General features: G+C 39.9%; 3 protein-coding genes and 1 long non-coding RNA gene across 6 annotated transcripts in view; 1 reads left to right on the top strand and 3 right to left on the bottom strand.

Moving 5' to 3' along the window:
* The window catches only part of LOC115743219 (phenylcoumaran benzylic ether reductase Pyrc5-like), a 44,152-nt gene extending 37,094 nt beyond the window's left edge, over positions 1–7,058 (bottom strand). The window contains exon 1 of the mRNA XM_048276289.1: positions 7,027–7,058. The gene's annotated coding sequence lies outside the window, so the exon portion shown is untranslated. The remainder of the gene's footprint in view (positions 1–7,026) is intronic.
* Positions 1–17,174, bottom strand: part of LOC115743217 (phenylcoumaran benzylic ether reductase Pyrc5-like) — a 28,379-nt gene extending 11,205 nt beyond the window's left edge. Inside the window, exon 1 of one of the 3 annotated variants that reach the window (XM_030677939.2) lies at positions 16,895–17,174. In XM_030677939.2, the coding sequence (XP_030533799.1) occupies positions 16,895–17,077 (183 nt within the window). In that variant the 5' untranslated portion in view covers positions 17,078–17,174. Of the gene's footprint in view, positions 1–6,955; positions 7,004–16,894 lie in introns of those variants that run through there. The other 2 variants (XM_048276282.1, XM_048276283.1) reach the window with 2 other exon arrangements.
* On the bottom strand, positions 3,490–7,035 carry LOC115743221 (phenylcoumaran benzylic ether reductase Pyrc5-like). Its single transcript, XM_048276285.1, has 5 exons — positions 6,779–7,035; positions 6,254–6,388; positions 4,588–4,825; positions 3,980–4,183; positions 3,490–3,875 (listed from the first exon to the last, which is right to left on the bottom strand). Exons 1-5 carry the CDS (start codon positions 6,959–6,961, stop codon positions 3,709–3,711), a joined length of 927 nt encoding a protein of 308 aa, XP_048132242.1. The 5' UTR covers positions 6,962–7,035; the 3' UTR covers positions 3,490–3,708.
* On the top strand, positions 7,852–17,007 carry LOC125314316. Its single transcript, XR_007197840.1, has 3 exons — positions 7,852–7,862; positions 8,400–8,404; positions 16,874–17,007. It is a non-coding gene; the product is annotated as an uncharacterized LOC125314316 (long non-coding RNA).
* Positions 17,175–18,640: the final 1,466 nt, after the last annotated feature.

The following is an 18,640-nucleotide window of genomic DNA, read 5'->3' as shown; positions in this document are numbered from 1 at the left end:
ATATGAGGACATAGTGCGGATACAAATTTACTAGGAGAAGAGTGGGATAGACTCAAATATGATTTCTTAAGAAAGCAGACACGAGAATAATCAGATTTTTTTCTACAACTACCATCCCTCCTCCATGCGAGATTGCCTCTTCGCCGCGCCGCTCAGCCTCCTCTCTGGCGTTCGGGGGTGGGGATGGTAGCCTCTCCCTTGGCGTTGACCGTCAAGTGTAACTGTCTTTCTAATAGCACTAGACTAGGGTCTTTGGTAGCAAAATCGGTATCTGCACAACCTCACTTACAATAGGTAAGAGTGATATGAGATCATATCCCTTGTTCTTTAATTACTTAAGGATTTTCAACATTCGAAAGGAATCTCAATATATTATGAAAAACTCGAGGTTGATCATCAATTTTCAAAGTAACTCGCTTAAACAACCTATATGAGTGTATTTTTAACTTGTGAAAAAGAGGCTGAATAATTTCACTGTTCAACACGTGTTTACTCACTCGACAAGACAACGAGCGAGGGCAATGGGTCATTCTCAAGGATTCAACTATAAATCAAGACCCTTGGTTCTACTAGGTCTGCTCGATTGATGTCATGCTCGAATTTATATAGCACAAATCTCTACTTGACAATAACTCACTCATCAGAACTCATCACCGAATAATTTCTAAAGCAGTTAATAGGTTTATGATGCTCGCATGAATAAAGAATCAATCAAAACTCGATCAGATCAAATCCTGAGCCATCGTTGAAAAAAAGGTATGAAATGAGTGTGAGCTACTCTACATGCATATGCTTGCACAATGCCCATCCACGCATTGCCTACAGATCTTCGAATGATATTACAAGGTATTTGCAATGACATCTGAATTACAGGTCAAGTCACATTTACTTCTATATACAAATTTATCTAGGCAATACGTAGCTGTAGCTGTCTCAAAAATAGCTAAAAACATAGGAAAGTTCCCGCAATATTTGTCAGAAATGGTTGCTCGTTGGAAGCAGAATGTGAAGCTGACATGATTCGTCGGGTAGCATGCAAATGAGAGGGAGGTGACTTCTGATTTCACTTGCATACAAGGGAGGAAGAGCAGCACCAATTCATAACGTGACCCCGATCAACTCGATCTTGTGAAAGATTGAGATAAAAGATCAGCTTCCGATTCTACTGCTGAGGACATTTCTCAGAACGAGTCGAAGCAGCACCAAGTGTGGGGAATGAACAAAAATTGCAGGGGAATAACTGCTCGCATGGACTAAATTGAAGCCTAAACTCTTGAAACCTTCGACGATGTCGACCGTTGGCGGGGTTGGAGAGAGTGGACGTCTTCGCGAGAGCCAGGGTAGGGTAACCAGGCTTAATTAGCACTCGATTCCAGGATATGCTTTCTGATGTATCCAGCGCCTCTGATCACCACACTTTGCTCTCCTCGGCCATTAGAGAGTTCTCAAGGCTGAGGTGTGGTTTTTCCCGGCGAACTTGTTCGGTCTCTGGAGTGACTCCACTGTTAATAGTCGAGAGAGAGCGAGAGCGAGAGCGCTAAAAAGAAGGTTTCGTCTTCATGAGGGAGCGTTACTGGATTTTGATTCCATAAGCGCATAATTGTCTTTCGAGTGAAATGACTTTTCTCTTGGATATTATCATCTAAGAAACACCGACACTCTCCACGGACCTCGTATTGTGTCGTGTCCAACACTTTTCTACACGCGATCAATACGTAATAAGCACTCCAGACACGCCAGCGACACGCAAGTCCAACAACTTGACACGCCATTTCGACATTGACGGGGTTAATTTTAAGCATTTTCAATAAATTATGAGTCAAAGTGTAAATTTTTCAAAAATATATATACTTAAATCATATATCCAACCATCTCAAAATTACTATACCCAGCCCGCAAAAAAAAAAAAAAAAAAAAAAAAAGAAACTAATCGTGAATCCCTAACGTAAGAAGAAAAAGAAAGAACTCACCACTAATATTTTCATATATACATGATAAATATATGTTTAATATACAACGTGTCGCAATTCTCTATTTTGTTTAGAAATAACGTGTCAATATGTCGTGTCGTGTCGCGTGTCGCGTGTCGAGATCGACGCTACTTAGATTATCATCCTTCACCGGGAAAAGGGTACATTGAAAAGTGGGAAAATAAACAGAAGATAACGATTTTGTCTGATTTCATAGATGAATTAAATTCTTGTGAAATAACATAAGCTCGTGCCAAGTTGAAAATTCTCATGATTTTTTCTTCATGTAGATAGATATAGGATTAACGAGGCAACTACTTAGAGGTACATTTTATGCAACAGCCCTTTCAGACTCCTCCTACTTCCCGTTCTCTCCCCCGTAGGCGTTCATTTCAAAAATCTCTCTTATTAGATAGCAATGAGGACATTGAGGAGAGTTTGGACCATGCCTTGGCAGATCTTGAGAAAGTCCATTCAAAAAATGGAGTTCTCTTTGGTCCCTTACAACAACATCCTCGCCTTGATGGTCAAGTTCATCTTGCTCGACGGTTAAAAAAATCCACCGAGGCTTCTTCCGAATCGTAAGCAGCATTTTTTGCCAAGGTAGGATCTCGGATCTCAATGGCTAGTAATTTTGTCTTGACCTTGATGTGATAGGTCTTGCATCGTATTTTGTGTAAGGGGGCATTCCGCGTAGGTCGCCATTACAAATTTAAATTACCAAGAAGGTAGGAAAACTTGAATTTTGATGTTGCTATTCAATCAGATATTGTGATTTTACAATTCGCAAAAATTTTCCATGTAATTGACCAGGAAGTCGTTGAAGCAACTTTTTTAAGTTGACTTTATTATATGGAAAAATAAGAAAAAATGGTACGAAATGGACAATGAACTACTCTGAAATTCATATGCTTCCTAGTCATAGCTGCTGTACGATTGCTTTGAGGTGCAGTAAATTGTTTTTCCAAGGAGGGTGGCCCACGAGATTAACCTTCTTCGGATTATTGGCCCACGCAAGATTTTTTTTTGGACGGGGTCAGACAAGATTACTTTATGTGTGATTTGTAACTTCTACAAATTAAGAAGTAAACAAGAGAGCAACATTGTTAGTGTTGACACATGAAATGATTAACAGAAAAACCTATTTTACGAATACCAACCCACTCTTAATCTTTTCAATTTGACACATTTTAATCAACTTTAAGATGATTTGCCAATTCAGTCTTTTTGATTAAATTTGATCGTGACGATAAAGTCAACACATGTCTTCTCACATGATATGACCGATTCTGTCGCAGACAACTTTTACAATTTTTTTCATTTTCTTTTGTATCTTTTTTCTCTTATTTCTTTCCTCATCTTCCCTCTGCCAGTCCACCAGGCTTGGCCGTGGCCGACAAGGGCCACGATGCCCTTTGCCAAAGGTCTACCTAACCAGCCTGGGGCCATTAGCGGCTCCAATTCATTACCCGCACCGAGGACGTGCAACGTACAATATACAAATCTAGAGAAACCCATATCAACTCCAAAACCGATGTAACTACTCCAAGCACCGCATAGGTGCTGGCATATTGAATATTCATAGTATGTCCTTATATTTAAAGTTTGTACATGCCATGAGATGATCAAAGTCAAAGGAAAGCCACATTTCACACTAGGATCCCGACAACCAGAATCCTATATTATTCATGATTCAAACTGATGTGAGAAACCTATCAGGGACATTCAGTTTCGACAATCAAACAAACTGATCCAGGTAATGATCCACGGTCGTGTATTTGACGTTGGGGTAGAGCTCTGAAGCTTCCACTCCAAACGAAGGCTCAATCTCGAAGTTGGTTTGGTCTCCTTTCACGAAAACACAATGGGATATGGCCAGCATCACGTTGAGTGGAACCGCAGCCTCTGCAATTTGAACAGACAAGTAGACCGATCGACTCAGAATATTTAAATCAAAGAGAGAATACACAATTTCACGTGCTTAAATCTAATAGAAGCACATCTCTGACCTTGAATGTTTTTCAGAACTTGCTCCTCTGGAACATAAACCCTCTCCAGGGTCTTGCCGATCTTTCTCTCCCACAGAGACACGAGATCATTAAACGAGTAGGTGTTGGCAGGAGGTTTGATGTACAGAATTTTGTTCAAGGTCCTCGGATCATCCACTGCTTTGATGGTATAGGTGCCGATGTCATCCTCCTTGTTAAACACCACTGTATATTGAGGGGGAGAATTTTAGAATTTGGTTAATAAATATATCACAAAGCCATTGCTATTCCTAGAGTTACTTTCAGCTCGCATTCAAAGGAGAATTCTCTCGGTAAACAGATTCACCAGACAACTGGCAAACAAATGCATCCATATGTTCTTTTCTCAACCACATGCATAAAGAAAACCTCCGTGATCTGCCGACTAGGTGGTATTGTGCCAAGATAAAACACATAACATCCACAGTTTTTGGATGTGAAAGGCCCAACATCTCCATACAGGGAAGTTGCCTGGAATTCTCAAGCTTCAAGAACTGACCCTCACTTTGATCACTACCGTAATCATGTTGTCAAGAATGAACAGAAAAATCTAAATGAGTTAAATGCGCATTTCAAAAATCGCTTCTTACCTTTCGCATTTCCATCCCCTAAGATAACAACTTTATCTCTAGGGGGAGCGGTAGCCCCGGGCTGTGACAATCTCGGGAGGAAGTGACCTGCAAAAAGGTGAGAAACCACATAGGTATAAGGGATGCCCTCGGCCTCAACATGGCGGCGGATCTTGGCCTTGATAGCAAATGTAGTTTTTGCTGGCTCCACAGCATGGACACGATCCACATCATTTCCAAACTCGGAAGGCAAGAATCTCTGAGAAGAAAATTAATTGAATCAGAAGAAACATTTTTATTAGAAAGCAACAGAAAACTAGAGTATATTCCCCTTACCCAACAAACTTACATATGTTCTAGCAAATAAAGAAAACAAACTTATACGATCCTGAATTTCACATTATTTTACTGTATGTTACTATAACAGATAAAAAATGATTATAAGTGAATCAAGACAAGCAATGAACCAAATTCGACCCCAAGTGCTATTAGAAAATTAAGAAAAGAAAAGTGAAAAATTAAATCGTTAAGGCAATAGCCAGATAACTCCGTCAAGTATAAAATATGCAAACATGCTGCTTGGTTGGACACTTTCACAAGTAATAAAATATCAGGTAAGTCCATTGCCTTTCGTGAACATGCTGACCTCCACTCATTATGGACCGTCAACCGCCCAAAGCAAAAACTAAAAAACAATCCACTAACTGGGTTTTGGTAAGTTATTTGCAACAACGATAATACCACCTAAAAAAAACCATTTGAAGGATTAAGTAGTTCATGATCGAAGAGCTGGGTAGAAAACCATAATCTGTATTGAGTGGTAGAAACTTTTTGTTTGTGTAAAGATGTAGATCTCCGAGTAAATACATACAAAAATATGTATAAATTCATGTACTACACCGTGCATCCATGATGACAGAATTCCCTAACCCAATTGAATAAGCCAAAAAGCAATAGTGTGGATTTAGAGTAGCCCACTTAGAAGCCTACACAGTGCTATACTTGGGTTTGAAATAGTTATCATCAAATTTCACTAATGACTTCTACACAAAGTCATGACCATGTAGAAGTGACGCAATGTTCAGCGAAAATAACAAGCAAATCCTTGTTTAAGAGAGAAATCTCGAGAAATTTGATAATAAAATAATGATCATCCTAAAAAACGTCATAAACACACCTTTTATAGGGTGTTAACCCTAATCCTAACCCTAGTAGGATTCTAAACATAAAATCCAAAATTACAAAACTGCCATTAATAAATCCCGAAAATACTAAAAAAAAAAAGGAAAACCCATCTAGACATTCCCGAATCGCCAAAATCCGTCGTTAGTCACGAACAAAAGGCTGTGAATATTGATCAGGACGCCGTTTCGTTTCAGCCGACCGAATTTGAGCTAGATCCGATGTCGTCGACTCGATCCGCCGGTTCTTGGCACATCACCGTTTCGCCTTCCAATTGGATTTACGTCTGTCCAATCGATCCAGAAACGCACTACCAATACATTTCGCATCAAGAAGTTTTTATATAAATAAGTGAATACATCCCATTTCATCAAAGCAAAGCTCGCAAGGGGAACGTGATGCAGTTATACTAGAAGGATAGAATTAAGCTAACACCAACCTATATCATCAATCAAATGCTAAATGAACAGAGCAAAGTGGACAAAAAAATTATAAAAAGCACGACCTTAATATTCCCTGCTGCTTTGATGGCAGCAACAATCTTGTCTTGGTCCTTTAGCTGTGCTTGCCCCACAGCAGAGATTACAACATCAACCTGCTTAATCGCGTTCAACAGACTCTCTTGATCGTACATGTCTCCCTGAGAATCAAATAACCAAGAGCATGGACGAACAATCAGTAAAGTCTGTATAAAAGTCCATGTACACAGTACGTAACAAATGGAAGTTTTCATAAGATTTGCCTAAAAATGTGCTCCTTCGTATCAGCATGCGAAGCTGAGATAATTCGTCGATCAGTATGAAAAATGATTGGGAGATTGTTTCTGATTTCACGAATAATACAAGGACAAAATAGCAGAGGCGAGAAAGCAGGAACACCAAAGATCAACTTGATCTAGTGAGAGGTTGAGATTAAACTCAGCTCCGATTCTACTGCTAAAGACATTTCTCAGAATGACGAACAAGATTAACGGCAGGCGACGTCGAAGCAGAACCAAATGTGGGAAAAGTGCACGGGAATGACTACTCACATGAACTAAATTGACGCCTAAACTCTTGAAACCTTCGACGATTTTGGCCTTGGCCGGGTGGGAGAGAGTGGACTCCCTCACAAGAGCGAAGGTAGGGTGGCCAGACTTAGCACTCGCTTCCACGATGAACTTTCCGATGTATCCAGTGCCTCCGATCACCAGGACCTTGCTCTTCTCGGCCATCTCGGAGGGTTCTCACAGCGGAGGGGTGGTTTTTCCTGGTGAACTAGATCGGTTCCAGAAGCGTCTCTGTTGTAACTGGAGAGAGAGCGCGAGAGAGAGGGAGTACTATGCGGGGTTCTTGTCTCTTCATGATGAGAAATTATTCAGTGGTTAGGAGCCACCACCTCGTACTTGGTGTGCATACTTCATTCAAAATGAGACACGTGTTCATGATGTGGACAGACTGAAAAATAAAAAATCAGATATTGTGATTTTACAATTCGCAAAAATTTTCCGTGTAATTGACAAGGAAGTTGTTGAAACTGCCTTTTAAAGTTGACTTTGTTATGTGTAAAAGTAAGAAAAAATGGTACGAAATGGACAATGAGCTACTCTGAAATTCATATGCTTCCTTGTCATAGCTGCTGTACGATTGCTTTGAGGTCCAATAAATTGTTTTTCTAAGGAGGGTGGCCCACGAGATTACCCTTCTTCAGTTTATTGGCCCACACAACACTTTTTTTTTGGGTCAGACAAGATTACTTTATGTGTGATTTATAACTTCTACAAAATCAAGAAATAAACGAGATAGCAACATTATTAGCGTTGGCACTTGAAATGATTAACAGAAAAATCTATTTTACGGATACCAACCCACTCCTAATCTTTTCGATTTGACAAATTTAATCAATTTTAAGATTATTTGTCAATTTAGTCTTTTCAATTAAATTTGACCGTGATAATAAAGTCAATACCTGTTTTCTCACATGACATGACCGATTTTGTCGCAGACAATTTTTACAATTTTTTTCATTTTCTTTTGTATCTTTTTCTCTTATTTCTTTTTATTGGAGTTGGCGAATACTTGGGGGACCTTTGTTTCTCACACCGGGTACGCCCACGTGAGTTTAGGGAAACTAAAGTGTTACCCAACGACATGTGACCCCCGCACGCGGGATACGGGGGTTCGGGGGCAGCGCCTCTTGACGGGGAAAATATGCTCCGTTTGTTTCGCGGAAAATATGACCTTTCCGGAAAATGTTTTTCGGGAAGTCGTTTTCTAGGAAAATGACTTCCTTTTCCGATGTTTGGCAAAAACTTGAAGTAACATGTTTTCCGGAAAAATATTTTTCATGAAACAAACGGAGCCTTTATACGAGACTGAATTTCACATTTTTTTTAACTACATGTTACTACAACAGAGTAAAGATGATTATAATTGAATCAATACAAGCAATGAAGCAAATTCGACCCCCAATTGCTATTAGAAAAATAGAAGAAAGGAAAAGTGAACAATTAAATTGTGAAGGCAATAGCCAGATAACTCTGTCACGTATAAAATATGCAAACATGCTGTTTGGTTGGACACTTTCACAAGTAATAAAATATCAGGTAAGTCCATTGCCTTTCGTGAGCATGCTGTGTTGGGGATTTTATCCCTCTAAGGGTGAATGAGAAGGAAATGTGGGAGTCCCACATAAGATGAGAGGTAGATGGGAGATGGGTTTATTAAGTGGAACCTCACAAATGGGTTTGGGCCCCAAAGGGCACTCCACTTTTGTAGATGAGGGAGGACCTACACAAATGGATTTCGGCCCACACGCGCGCCGCCGCCGCCCGTCCGTCCGGCCGGCTCGGCTCGGTTAGGTTTGGGCCCGGGCCTGGGTTCTCTTATTCCATTAATTTTTTTTTATTTGCCCATTTGTTTATTTTACCGAATAGACACAACCGTTGGACATTCGTCCTTAAACGAACAGATGCGTTCGTTCGGAAATTCTTTTGAAGAGTTATGTCTGTTCAAGAGGAAGTTATATTCGGTTCTGTTAAACATCATCCGGACTCAAGCTTCGTGCCTCTTCGTTTTTTCTCAAAGTTTCAATATAAATAGTCTTCGAAGCAGTTTTATTTTTTAGTAACTTCATTCTTTCCCGAAATCTGCACCCTCATTTTTCATTATGTGCCATCCTGTTCCGCAAAGTTAAGTTCGCCGGAGTCCTTTGAATAAGTGCCGATTCGAAGGAACACGATCCGTTCTATCCTGGGAGACAATTGTCCAACGTCCTCGGCTACCAAATTGAGGGGACAAATTTGTTTTAAGGACACATCGAAATTCGTTGGGCTCGGATCAATATTCTGATTGCTGCGTTTGCTTTTTCAATCTGGTTAGTAATTTCGATTTGTATTTTCATTCTGTATTGTACTTTTGTTATATATACGAACATAGCCAACCACATGCTGACCTCCACTCATTATGGACCGTCAACCGCCCAAAGCAAAAACTACAAAACAATCCACTAACTGGGTTTTGGTGACTTATTTGCAACAATGATAATACCACCTAAAAAAGACCATTTGAAGGATTAAGTAGTTCATGTTTCGCGTTGATGGTCGAAGAGCTGGGTAGACGACCACAATCCATAGTGAGTGAACTTTTTATTCTTTTGGCTGAACTAGAAGAAACCCGACTACACAGGTTCTGGATAAATAAAGCCCCCTGGACAATGTTGGCAGCTCAATATCCATAGAAGGACCGAAACTGGGGAGGGCACGAGTTTGGGGTCAAAGAACCTTTGGGTTTCTTTAAAGATGTAAATCTATGAGTAAATACATTCAAATATGTATGGATTCATGTAGATGGTACACCGTACGTGCATCCTCGATGACACAATTTTCTACCCGTTTAAGCTAACATCAACCTATATCATCAGTCAAATGCTAAATGAAAAGAGCGACTTGGAAAAAATAATTATAAACAGCACGACCTTAATATTCCCGGCTGCTTTGATGGCAGCAACAATCTTGTCTTGGTCCTCTAGCTGTGCTTGCCCCATAGTAGAGATTGCTACATCAACCTGCTTAATCGCGTTCAACAGACTCTCTTGATCATATATGTCTCCCTGAGAATCAAATAACCAAGAGCATGGACAAACAATCAGTAAAGTCGGCTATCATCAACAAAATCTAACTTTGGCAGTAAGAGGACCAAGAAAAGGAGAAATACATAATCCGATGTAGATAAAATTGTTAGGGTTATCCCACATCCGTTGTGAAAAGGACTGGTGGTCGGTTTATAAGTGTGAGGGAAAGCCTTGTCCTTTAAGCTAACTTTTAGGATGAGAGAGACCCAAGACTACCCAACATTGGTATCAGAGCCTAGGTTACCAACAAGTCTGGACTCAATAGTCACATGAGAGAGATACGGGTTGTTCTTGCCTTCGACCCAGGGCCGGATGTGTGAGTCGGAGGCGGAATCCAGCGCAAGCAAAATTCTGAAGAAATGGAAGTTCTCTTTCTTTGGCCCACATAAGTCCTTCGGATCGAATCCAAACCTACGCTCGCTTGTGTCCGAAACCAAGGTACAAGAGATCAAGGGCAAGTTGAAAGCGATTGTCACCGGGAAGGCTCGTCTAAGCTTGAGAGAGAATGTTGCGGACAGATCCAACTACCCCAACAAAAGGGATCCCGCAACTTCTTTGCCGGAGCCTCGATTTTTCAGCGGGGAGACTAGGATGAGAATTGTGGCCCTAGTCTTAGCCACGGTGGTGGCTGGAGCGGCGACTCGGTCGTCGAGCTGCATGAACGCACCGATCAACATGTCCCCTTGCCTCAACTACATCACGGGCAACTCTGAGCAAACCATGTTGGCGAGCTGCGAACGTTTCTTCCGAGCCAGGATCAAACTCTTCTTTTGACTATGATTGGGCTCTACAGTGGTAGAACCCGATGAAACGGGCGTACTACTTCTCAACTTTCTATTCTGTGGACGCTAGTGCTCCTTATATGCAAATTAATAACATTTTTATTCTAGGGTTGGGGTTGATCCTAATTTTTCTATGCAATAAATGACTAAATGTGCTGTCAAAATTTAGGTATCAACACCAACCGATGCATCGCCATGCCAATGTGGCATTGGGGTGCTGCTAGACCGAGCCTGCAATCGCCACGTGATAGTTGATGTAATACTTTATAAGTACATAATTAAGTGCTAATGAGCTTAAGAATTCGACAAGAACATGCAAAAATCGTTTAATAGATGATTCTAACAGACGGTTCCCGATCGTTCCGGTCCCACCCAAGAATCAAGAACCGGATCAGAAGGATCGGTTTTCAGTTTTTGAGACCGGATCGGCTTGAAGGTTTGAAGTTAACAAGCATGTCGCGGCCGCCCCACTAGCATTAGGGGCGTAAAAAATCGAACCAAAATTTCGTGTATTTCCGATTCGTTCGAATAATTAAACAAATGACACCTTTTTTTTTTCCAGTTTGGTTACTTTTTCTTTGACAAAGTCCTACTCTTCATGTCGAATTATGCGAAAAAATTGATAGTACATGACCGGCTTTGATACAACGCCGTAATGGTAGTATCCCAAGGTGAAAAGAAGCTGACAAAACAAAAGGCGACGTGGTGCTGCGTCACTTGGGTTTAGAGTTGTCGGTCAAAACTTTTTCTTTGAAAAAGTCCGACTTTTAATGTTGAATTTTGTGAAAAAATTGATAGCATGACCAGCCATGATACGGTAATGTAACGCTAGTATCCCAATGTGAAAAGAAGCTGGCAAAACAAAAAGTGATGCGTAGATTTTTTCGAGCCAAAGAAGAGTCGATGCTGAATTAGCGGTTGAAGTTGACACGGTGCCCTCGGAGGCAGGGAGCTGACAGTGGCGGAACAGCCAGAAGCCGTGTGGGCGAGGTTGGCGAGTGATATGGATGAACTGGGTTGATGTTGTTACATCTTCCCAGCGATAGCTCACCTATTGTCCTCTCATTTGGTGCCCGAACGAAGCGGTTGATTACGGGACCATGATGGACTTGAATAAGACTGGATGCGAGGCGTATGAACAAGACCTGTTTTTGTTTTTTGGAAATGTAATATTCAATCAACTCAATCAAGACAATCACATCAATCACAATATCTTGCAAGATATTAAAAAGATTGAGATTGCACGTACCTTATTTGTTGCCAAAAATAACTACTTACGCTCAAAAAATTCGAATGATCAAACCTTATGTCATATTTGCTCAGATGATAACTTCCTCGGACGATGCTTTTAGTCCAGAGATTCCTTTCAGTCATCGAATCTCTTCAGATGAAGCTCATCATCTTCTTGCTTTCTACGGACGTTGCATTCTGCTCAAAAGCAGTATTTACCCGTCTAGAGAGCAATTCAAACAGACATAGAAGTGATACCCAATTCTTATCTAATATATTCAAAGGAATTCTTCTCAAGTGGTTTTGTGAATACGTTAGCTAATTGATGTTTTGAATCAGCAAATTGAATATTAACATCACCATTATGCATATGATCACGAATAAAATATTGCTTAATTTCAATATGCTTAGCTCGAGAGTGCAGAATTAGATTCTTTATGAGATTGATTGCACTTGTGTTGTCACACTTGATTTCCACATTTGATGAATTTGTGCATAGTAACTTCCTAATACCACATACTCACTTTTTAAGTGCCACGGTGTTTTGTTTCTTTGAGAACCAAGATACTAACATTGATTCCAGAAGTTGGCATGTACCCGAAGTACTTTTCCCATCTAACTTGCAACCTGTAAGATCAGCATCTGAATAGCTATATAATGTATAGTCTAATGTCTTAGAATAGTCACATGAGAGAGATATGGGTTGTCACTACCTCCGACGCAGGGCCGGATGTGTGAACCGGAGTCACAGGAGCCGCGGCTGGAAGAAAATTCTGAGGAAGATAGTAGGAGTTTCTGCAAACACATTAGAAGGTTAAGAGAGAAGAAAAAAAATTTAAAAAAAAACGAAAAGAGTAACGGAGAACACTCTTACCCATGCCACAAGAGGCCCTCATTGCTGCTACCGAGGGGTGTAACCACGTTTCCCTACAGGTGCGGGACGGGGCCATGAACCTCCACCCTTGCAAGTGCAATCCCATAGGGCGGTACAACATTTCTCCGGGGCTCCAATAGAGCTTCAATCTCATCTATTGTACTTACTACTAACGTGCCTTTTGCCAAAGACTCTACTAGCTTGTGTCGAATACATATCCTCGGCATCCTCGATGGCTCTTCGCGCTTCGCAAATCTCGAAGTGATGTTCTGGTCGGAACCTCTTGGTCTAGGTACGGGTTCATGTTTGGGAGGGAATCAGCTCGCAAGGAGCTCGGCGATCTGATCGATGGTCTTCGAAGGAACAGCGACGACAACGCAGATTCCGCATCTCACACGTGAAAGTACGTCTTGTTTGATACTCGGGTTCAGTTCCGGGCTTGGCGTGTGCTGTTTCTTTCGAGTTGGTAGTTGCTTTAGATTTTAGCATTGATGGTGGCGAAAAATGTGTTTTCTGATTTGCCCGTTCGGATTTGGTGGCTATGAAAGGAATGTGAAATGTGGTTTCCGATTTTCGGTGAATTTAAGGTAGGCTCGTGATATAAAGGTACGGCAACAGAGTTTCGTGTCTACTCTACTTGAACGTTTACCATCTAAAAACACGATCAATTCGCGTAATTTGATTTCATGCTTCTTTTCCTCCCATCTACTGTCAAAAGTTATGGAAATGTACAGGAGCTTCTGTTGACACCTAAATTTTGATTTTTCTTTACTATTAACTTTGCATAAAAAATCAGGGATTAATTTTAATTCCTACAGAAAAATAATTAAATCATTTTTGGTTTAGTATAGGATATTCGCATTGCATTTGCATTCAAACTAGATCGGTGGCAGACGAGCTCGAGTGTATAATTCCTAACTGAATTAGTTGGGCTAAATCCATATAGATATTAATCTGGTCGAACCGAACGGTTGGAGATTGTCACGCGAGATATTTTGTAGAGGATTTCTTTTGCTCAACAGCTCATACTCTCAAGTCTATAAGAAAGCTTCTTCACGGTGCTTTCATGGGGGAAGGCCATTTTTCATTGACCATTCGGCTAGAGAGAGAAATTGTGAGCGAGACATTGCAATGACCCTGATGATTGAAGATGTGAGGATCTGGCCTTGCTCGTGGGTACAGGTTGACGACTCATTCAAGCATCCGTTCAGAGAAATTCAACAAAAGTGAAGTTCTTCGTAGCCACGATCTTGATTGAATTCATGCTGCTATTTCTTTGGCGCTGGTCCAAGCTATTCCCAGCGATCTATTGTCTTGTTATCTCTCGTGCATTGGAAGCCATCTCAATCTCAAAACAATCTCCTATCTGAGACCAACGTGCATTTGCAGCAAGCGACCAGCAGATCCAACGAATCCAGCAAGCCTTTTCTTTGCAGGTTTCCGACGTTCATTGTCCGCCGGTTTAAGCTCTTGTCGCTGCGAATACCCAACAGCATATTACTCCACCCACTTTTCCGAGAGAGGCAATAATGCAGAAGGCAGTGATGTGGATGATCCGTAAACCCATTCCAGTCGTCCTCCGAATTCAGGATCAGGCCAAACCACATGTCGAACTTGTGAAGCTTCACAGCCAGTGCTGGTCGTGCCACAAACCGTGAGTAATTCGAAGCCTTGTCCATGAACAAGTGAGCCCGCGGAGTAATCAGTCGGGGAGGGATCCGCCAATCCTGATCCGCAAGTCCACCGGTCTAATCCCGATTCAAAATGGGAAATAATTCGGCGAATATTCAAGATTAGGTAAAACCCTATCTCATTTTGATTTCCTGATATCATTGCCTATTTTTGAATCAATCATATCCTCAAGTATATTTTTCGTTAGATTAGAAAATCGGTTCAAATTAGGAATTTATTTCCCTACCGACAACATGCAAATTCGGACCAATCTCAACCTTGAGATTTGTCTCGATGGCGCGGGAATCGGGATATCTAATCTTGACCACTAGATTTGATTCATCGATTCAATTTGTTTCCAAATTTAAATGAGATAATATTTTCAAAATCGTGCATATCTTTAATTGCATATTTGATTGATTTGTTTACTTACTTGAAAATTCAAAAAAATGATTTAGAAAGATAAGATTTATTAGAAATCTTGTCTCGAAAATTCAATTGCCTCAGATAGATAAGATTTTATGGAAATCTTATCTCATAGGATAGGCATTCATTTAGAAAGATGTGATTTATTAGAAATTATATCTATTTTTTTTTTTGGTCGGAAAATCATATCTAATTGATTAGGTGCATTTTAAATATTCTCATGTAGATTAGGATTGCATCATCTTCATTTATATAGATAATTGCATCTTAAAACATTTAGATTTAGGATAAAAGATTTCCTAGATAATTTTAGGATATAATTCAGATTATTTCTTAGACGTTTAGGATAATCCCATTTAGGATGCTTTTAACTTCATGAATAATTAAGTCCAAAAATTCATTCAAAATACCAAAAAATATCTCATTCATATGCATTGCATATAGTTTAGAATATTCCATGTCGTACATGTAGATTACGCATTTTATTTTATATGCATGTCTATAGGTTAAAATGCGTAATTGCCATGCCACGTCATTATGCCATATCATCCGCATGTATGCCATATCATGAACTTTGCTATGTCACCTTTGCGTGTCATTTAGAATCATGTCTAGGTTCATTCACATAGTTTGCATGTATAGATTCATTAATCTAGTTTACATGTTTAAGTCATTTAGCCTAATGTTGCATGTCACTTAGGTTAAATTCATAACATTTTTGCATGCCATTTAGACTAGGTTAATTTAGTCAGTTTTCATGTCATCTAATTAGAATTGCATTGTCATTCTAATTGGCCTTATTTTCACACATCGTTAGAATTAGGTCATTTAAATAAATGCCTCGCATCCCATTCCATGTCATTTAGTCTAAGATTGCATATGCATTTTGTTTCATTGCATTCTTCATTTAAACAAGCAGAAGTCATAAAAAAATTGTATTAGACTAAGTCTTACGCTTGGGAAATAAGCGTTAGGATTTAGGCTGCAGCGTCCCGGTAAGTTTCCTTTTCCTTACCCTCGCAATTTATTTAACGCTTTGATTATTGGGTGTTAAATAATGTTTGCGCACCCGCATGATCATCTCACATGTTAGGATTTTAGATTAAAATTAATGCAAGCTGCCTGTTTAAATGTTTTTCATTGAAATGAAATGTACCGAAAGGGCGTTAATAGAAATATTAATGTAATCAAGTCCCCGAACTCAATGAATCTCTGGTTCGTAGGAATAAAGTATTTCTCCCGATACTTTATTTAAGTGTCTAATCAGCCTACCATAAAATGATTAGTGGTGACTCCGAGTATAAAATCTTTGCATGAAATTGAGCCTTAAGTTGCGATTTGATAGAGCTTGAGAGAGCTCATACTACGTTAATTGATCTAATTAACTTGGTAATCCATTAGCCTAGAAACTTGATTTTTAGGTCATGACATCGGTTTATAAGTGTGAGGGAAAGCCTTGTCCTTGGGTGGTCGGTTATAAGTGTGAGGGAAAACCTTGTTCTTTGAGCTAGCTTTTGGAATGAGAGAGGCTTAAGATCACCCAACAAAAACTTCAATACCTTCATCAGACGAGACAAAGTATAATGAAAAACAAAATGACAAGCTATTATCCGTTTAACGCTACTCCACACATTGCCTACAGATCTTCAAAAAGTTATAACAAGGTATCTTACCATGACATCTGAATAACCGGTCAGCCACAGCTGCTTCTATGTAAACATTCACCTACGCAGAACGTAACATGTGGAAGTTTTCATAAGAATTGTCTAAAAATGTACTCGTTCGCATCAGCATGCGAAGCTAGGATAATTCGTCAGTCACTGTGAAAAGTGAGAGGGAGATTGTGTCTGCTTTCACCAATAATATAAGGACAAAATACCAAAGGAGAGAAAGCGAAACACCAAAGATCAACTCGATCTTGTGAAAGACTGAGAAAACAATCAGCCCCGATTCTACTGCGAAAGACATTTCTCAGAATGACGAACAAGATTATCGGCAGGTGGCGTCGAACCAGAGCCAAATGTGGGAAAAGTGCACGGGAATGACTACTCACATGAACTAAATTGACGCCTAAGCTCTTGAAACCTTTGACGATTTTGGCCTTGGCCGGGTTGGAGAGAGCGGGCTCCCTCAGGAGAGCGAAGGTAGGGTGACCGGACTTGGCACTCGCTTCCACGATGAACTTTCCGATGTATCCAGTGCCTCCGATCACCAGGACCTTGCTCTTCTCGGCCATCTCGGAGGGTTCTCACGGCGGAGGGGTGGTTTTTCCCGGCGAACTGGATCGGTACCTGAAGCGTCTCTGCTGTAACTGGAGAGAGCGAGAGAGAGAGAGCACTAAAACATGCGGGCTTCTCTTCTTCATTATGGGAGCGTCGATTTATCTCAATGGTGGAAGGGCATAATCGTCTTTTTGCAGTGAAATGGTTTTTCTTGTTGATAACCAATTTATCCGGGTCGGGCTTTAGAGATGGGAATCTGGTTCGAGAGATTGTCCAGGTTCTTTCGTGCATTTTGCCTTTCATTCTTCTTGTCGGTTCCCCGCCTGCAAGAGCCCTAGAATCGTCACGGCACCTTTAGATAGAATTCTAAACAAGTTTTGTCAATTGAGAGGAAAACAAATTTCCTCCCAAAACAAGTTCTCTTGATGAAATTTTTGGCCGAGACGGTCATTTCATCATTTCTCGAATCATTAATATCAAATTCGATATTCCACTATATTCATAAATCCGTTGAATCTTATTATTTTTAAATTTATCCTTAATCAATTCACAACATAAATCTCATCATTGCTCACTAAAAAAGAATCTGCTAAGTAAACCTTAAATTAAAATTATGAGTTAATTTTTCTAGACGCATTAAGTATTCGAAGTTGCATTTACTCCTTTACATTCACTACTTTCTAATCGAACTAATTGAATCTTTATACTTTTAATTTCTTGACTAAGTGGTTCTATTCACACGACTTGCTTAATCAATCTCTCCGACCTCAAATCCCGCCAAGTCCAAGTAATTAACATGCCTGTGGAATGATGCCAGAATGTGGTGTGTGTCATATTACCTATGTTAGAACCCACAGTGGTTGTAGAAAACTCCATCCAAAACTTGGTTCTTCGTAAATTTCTAACGAGTACTTATGGCTTACATCAATAGTGGATGTTCAGGCAGTTGTAGAAAACTCTGTCCAAAACTTGGTTCTTCGTAAATTTTCTAACGAGTACTTATGTCTTATATCAATAGTGGATGTTCATGTAGTTGTAGAAAACTCTATCCAAAACTTGGTTCTTCGTAAATTTCCTAACGAGTACTTATGTCTTATATCAATAGTGGATGTTCATGTAGGCAATATTTGATCAATGTCACATCGTGGCTTCCTTCAATGGTTGCATCAAGGCAATATTTGATCAATGTCACATCCTGGCGTCCTGCAATGGTGGCATCAAACGGATTTGATATCAAAAGGACTTTATTAAACATTTTGTATAAATATAGGACTTCAGAATAATTGAAAGTAAGAGGACTTTATTGGAAAAGTAGTGAAGTATAAATCGACAATTAGCAAATGTAGACATTCAATCCCCTTGTGGCGCCTTTCATAGGCCTTATCTTGTTGGGACCGAATTTTAGCATCTAGCTAAATTCTTATTTCAGGATTGACTTTTAGCATTCAGCTAAAATCTTATTTAAAACATAAAGCTTTCTGACCTCACTATTAGGATTAGGTGCTATCTTACCATTTTAAATGTCTCTAATACCAAAAGGAAAAAATCACAAAAAACCTCAAACTATGCCCATTATG

This window comes from Rhodamnia argentea, chromosome 3 (assembly GCF_020921035.1).
Source record: "Rhodamnia argentea isolate NSW1041297 chromosome 3, ASM2092103v1, whole genome shotgun sequence".
Classification (NCBI taxonomy): domain Eukaryota; kingdom Viridiplantae; phylum Streptophyta; class Magnoliopsida; order Myrtales; family Myrtaceae; genus Rhodamnia; species Rhodamnia argentea.
Note: the sequence above shows the minus strand (reverse complement) of the source record. Positions and strands in the feature narration are given on the sequence as shown.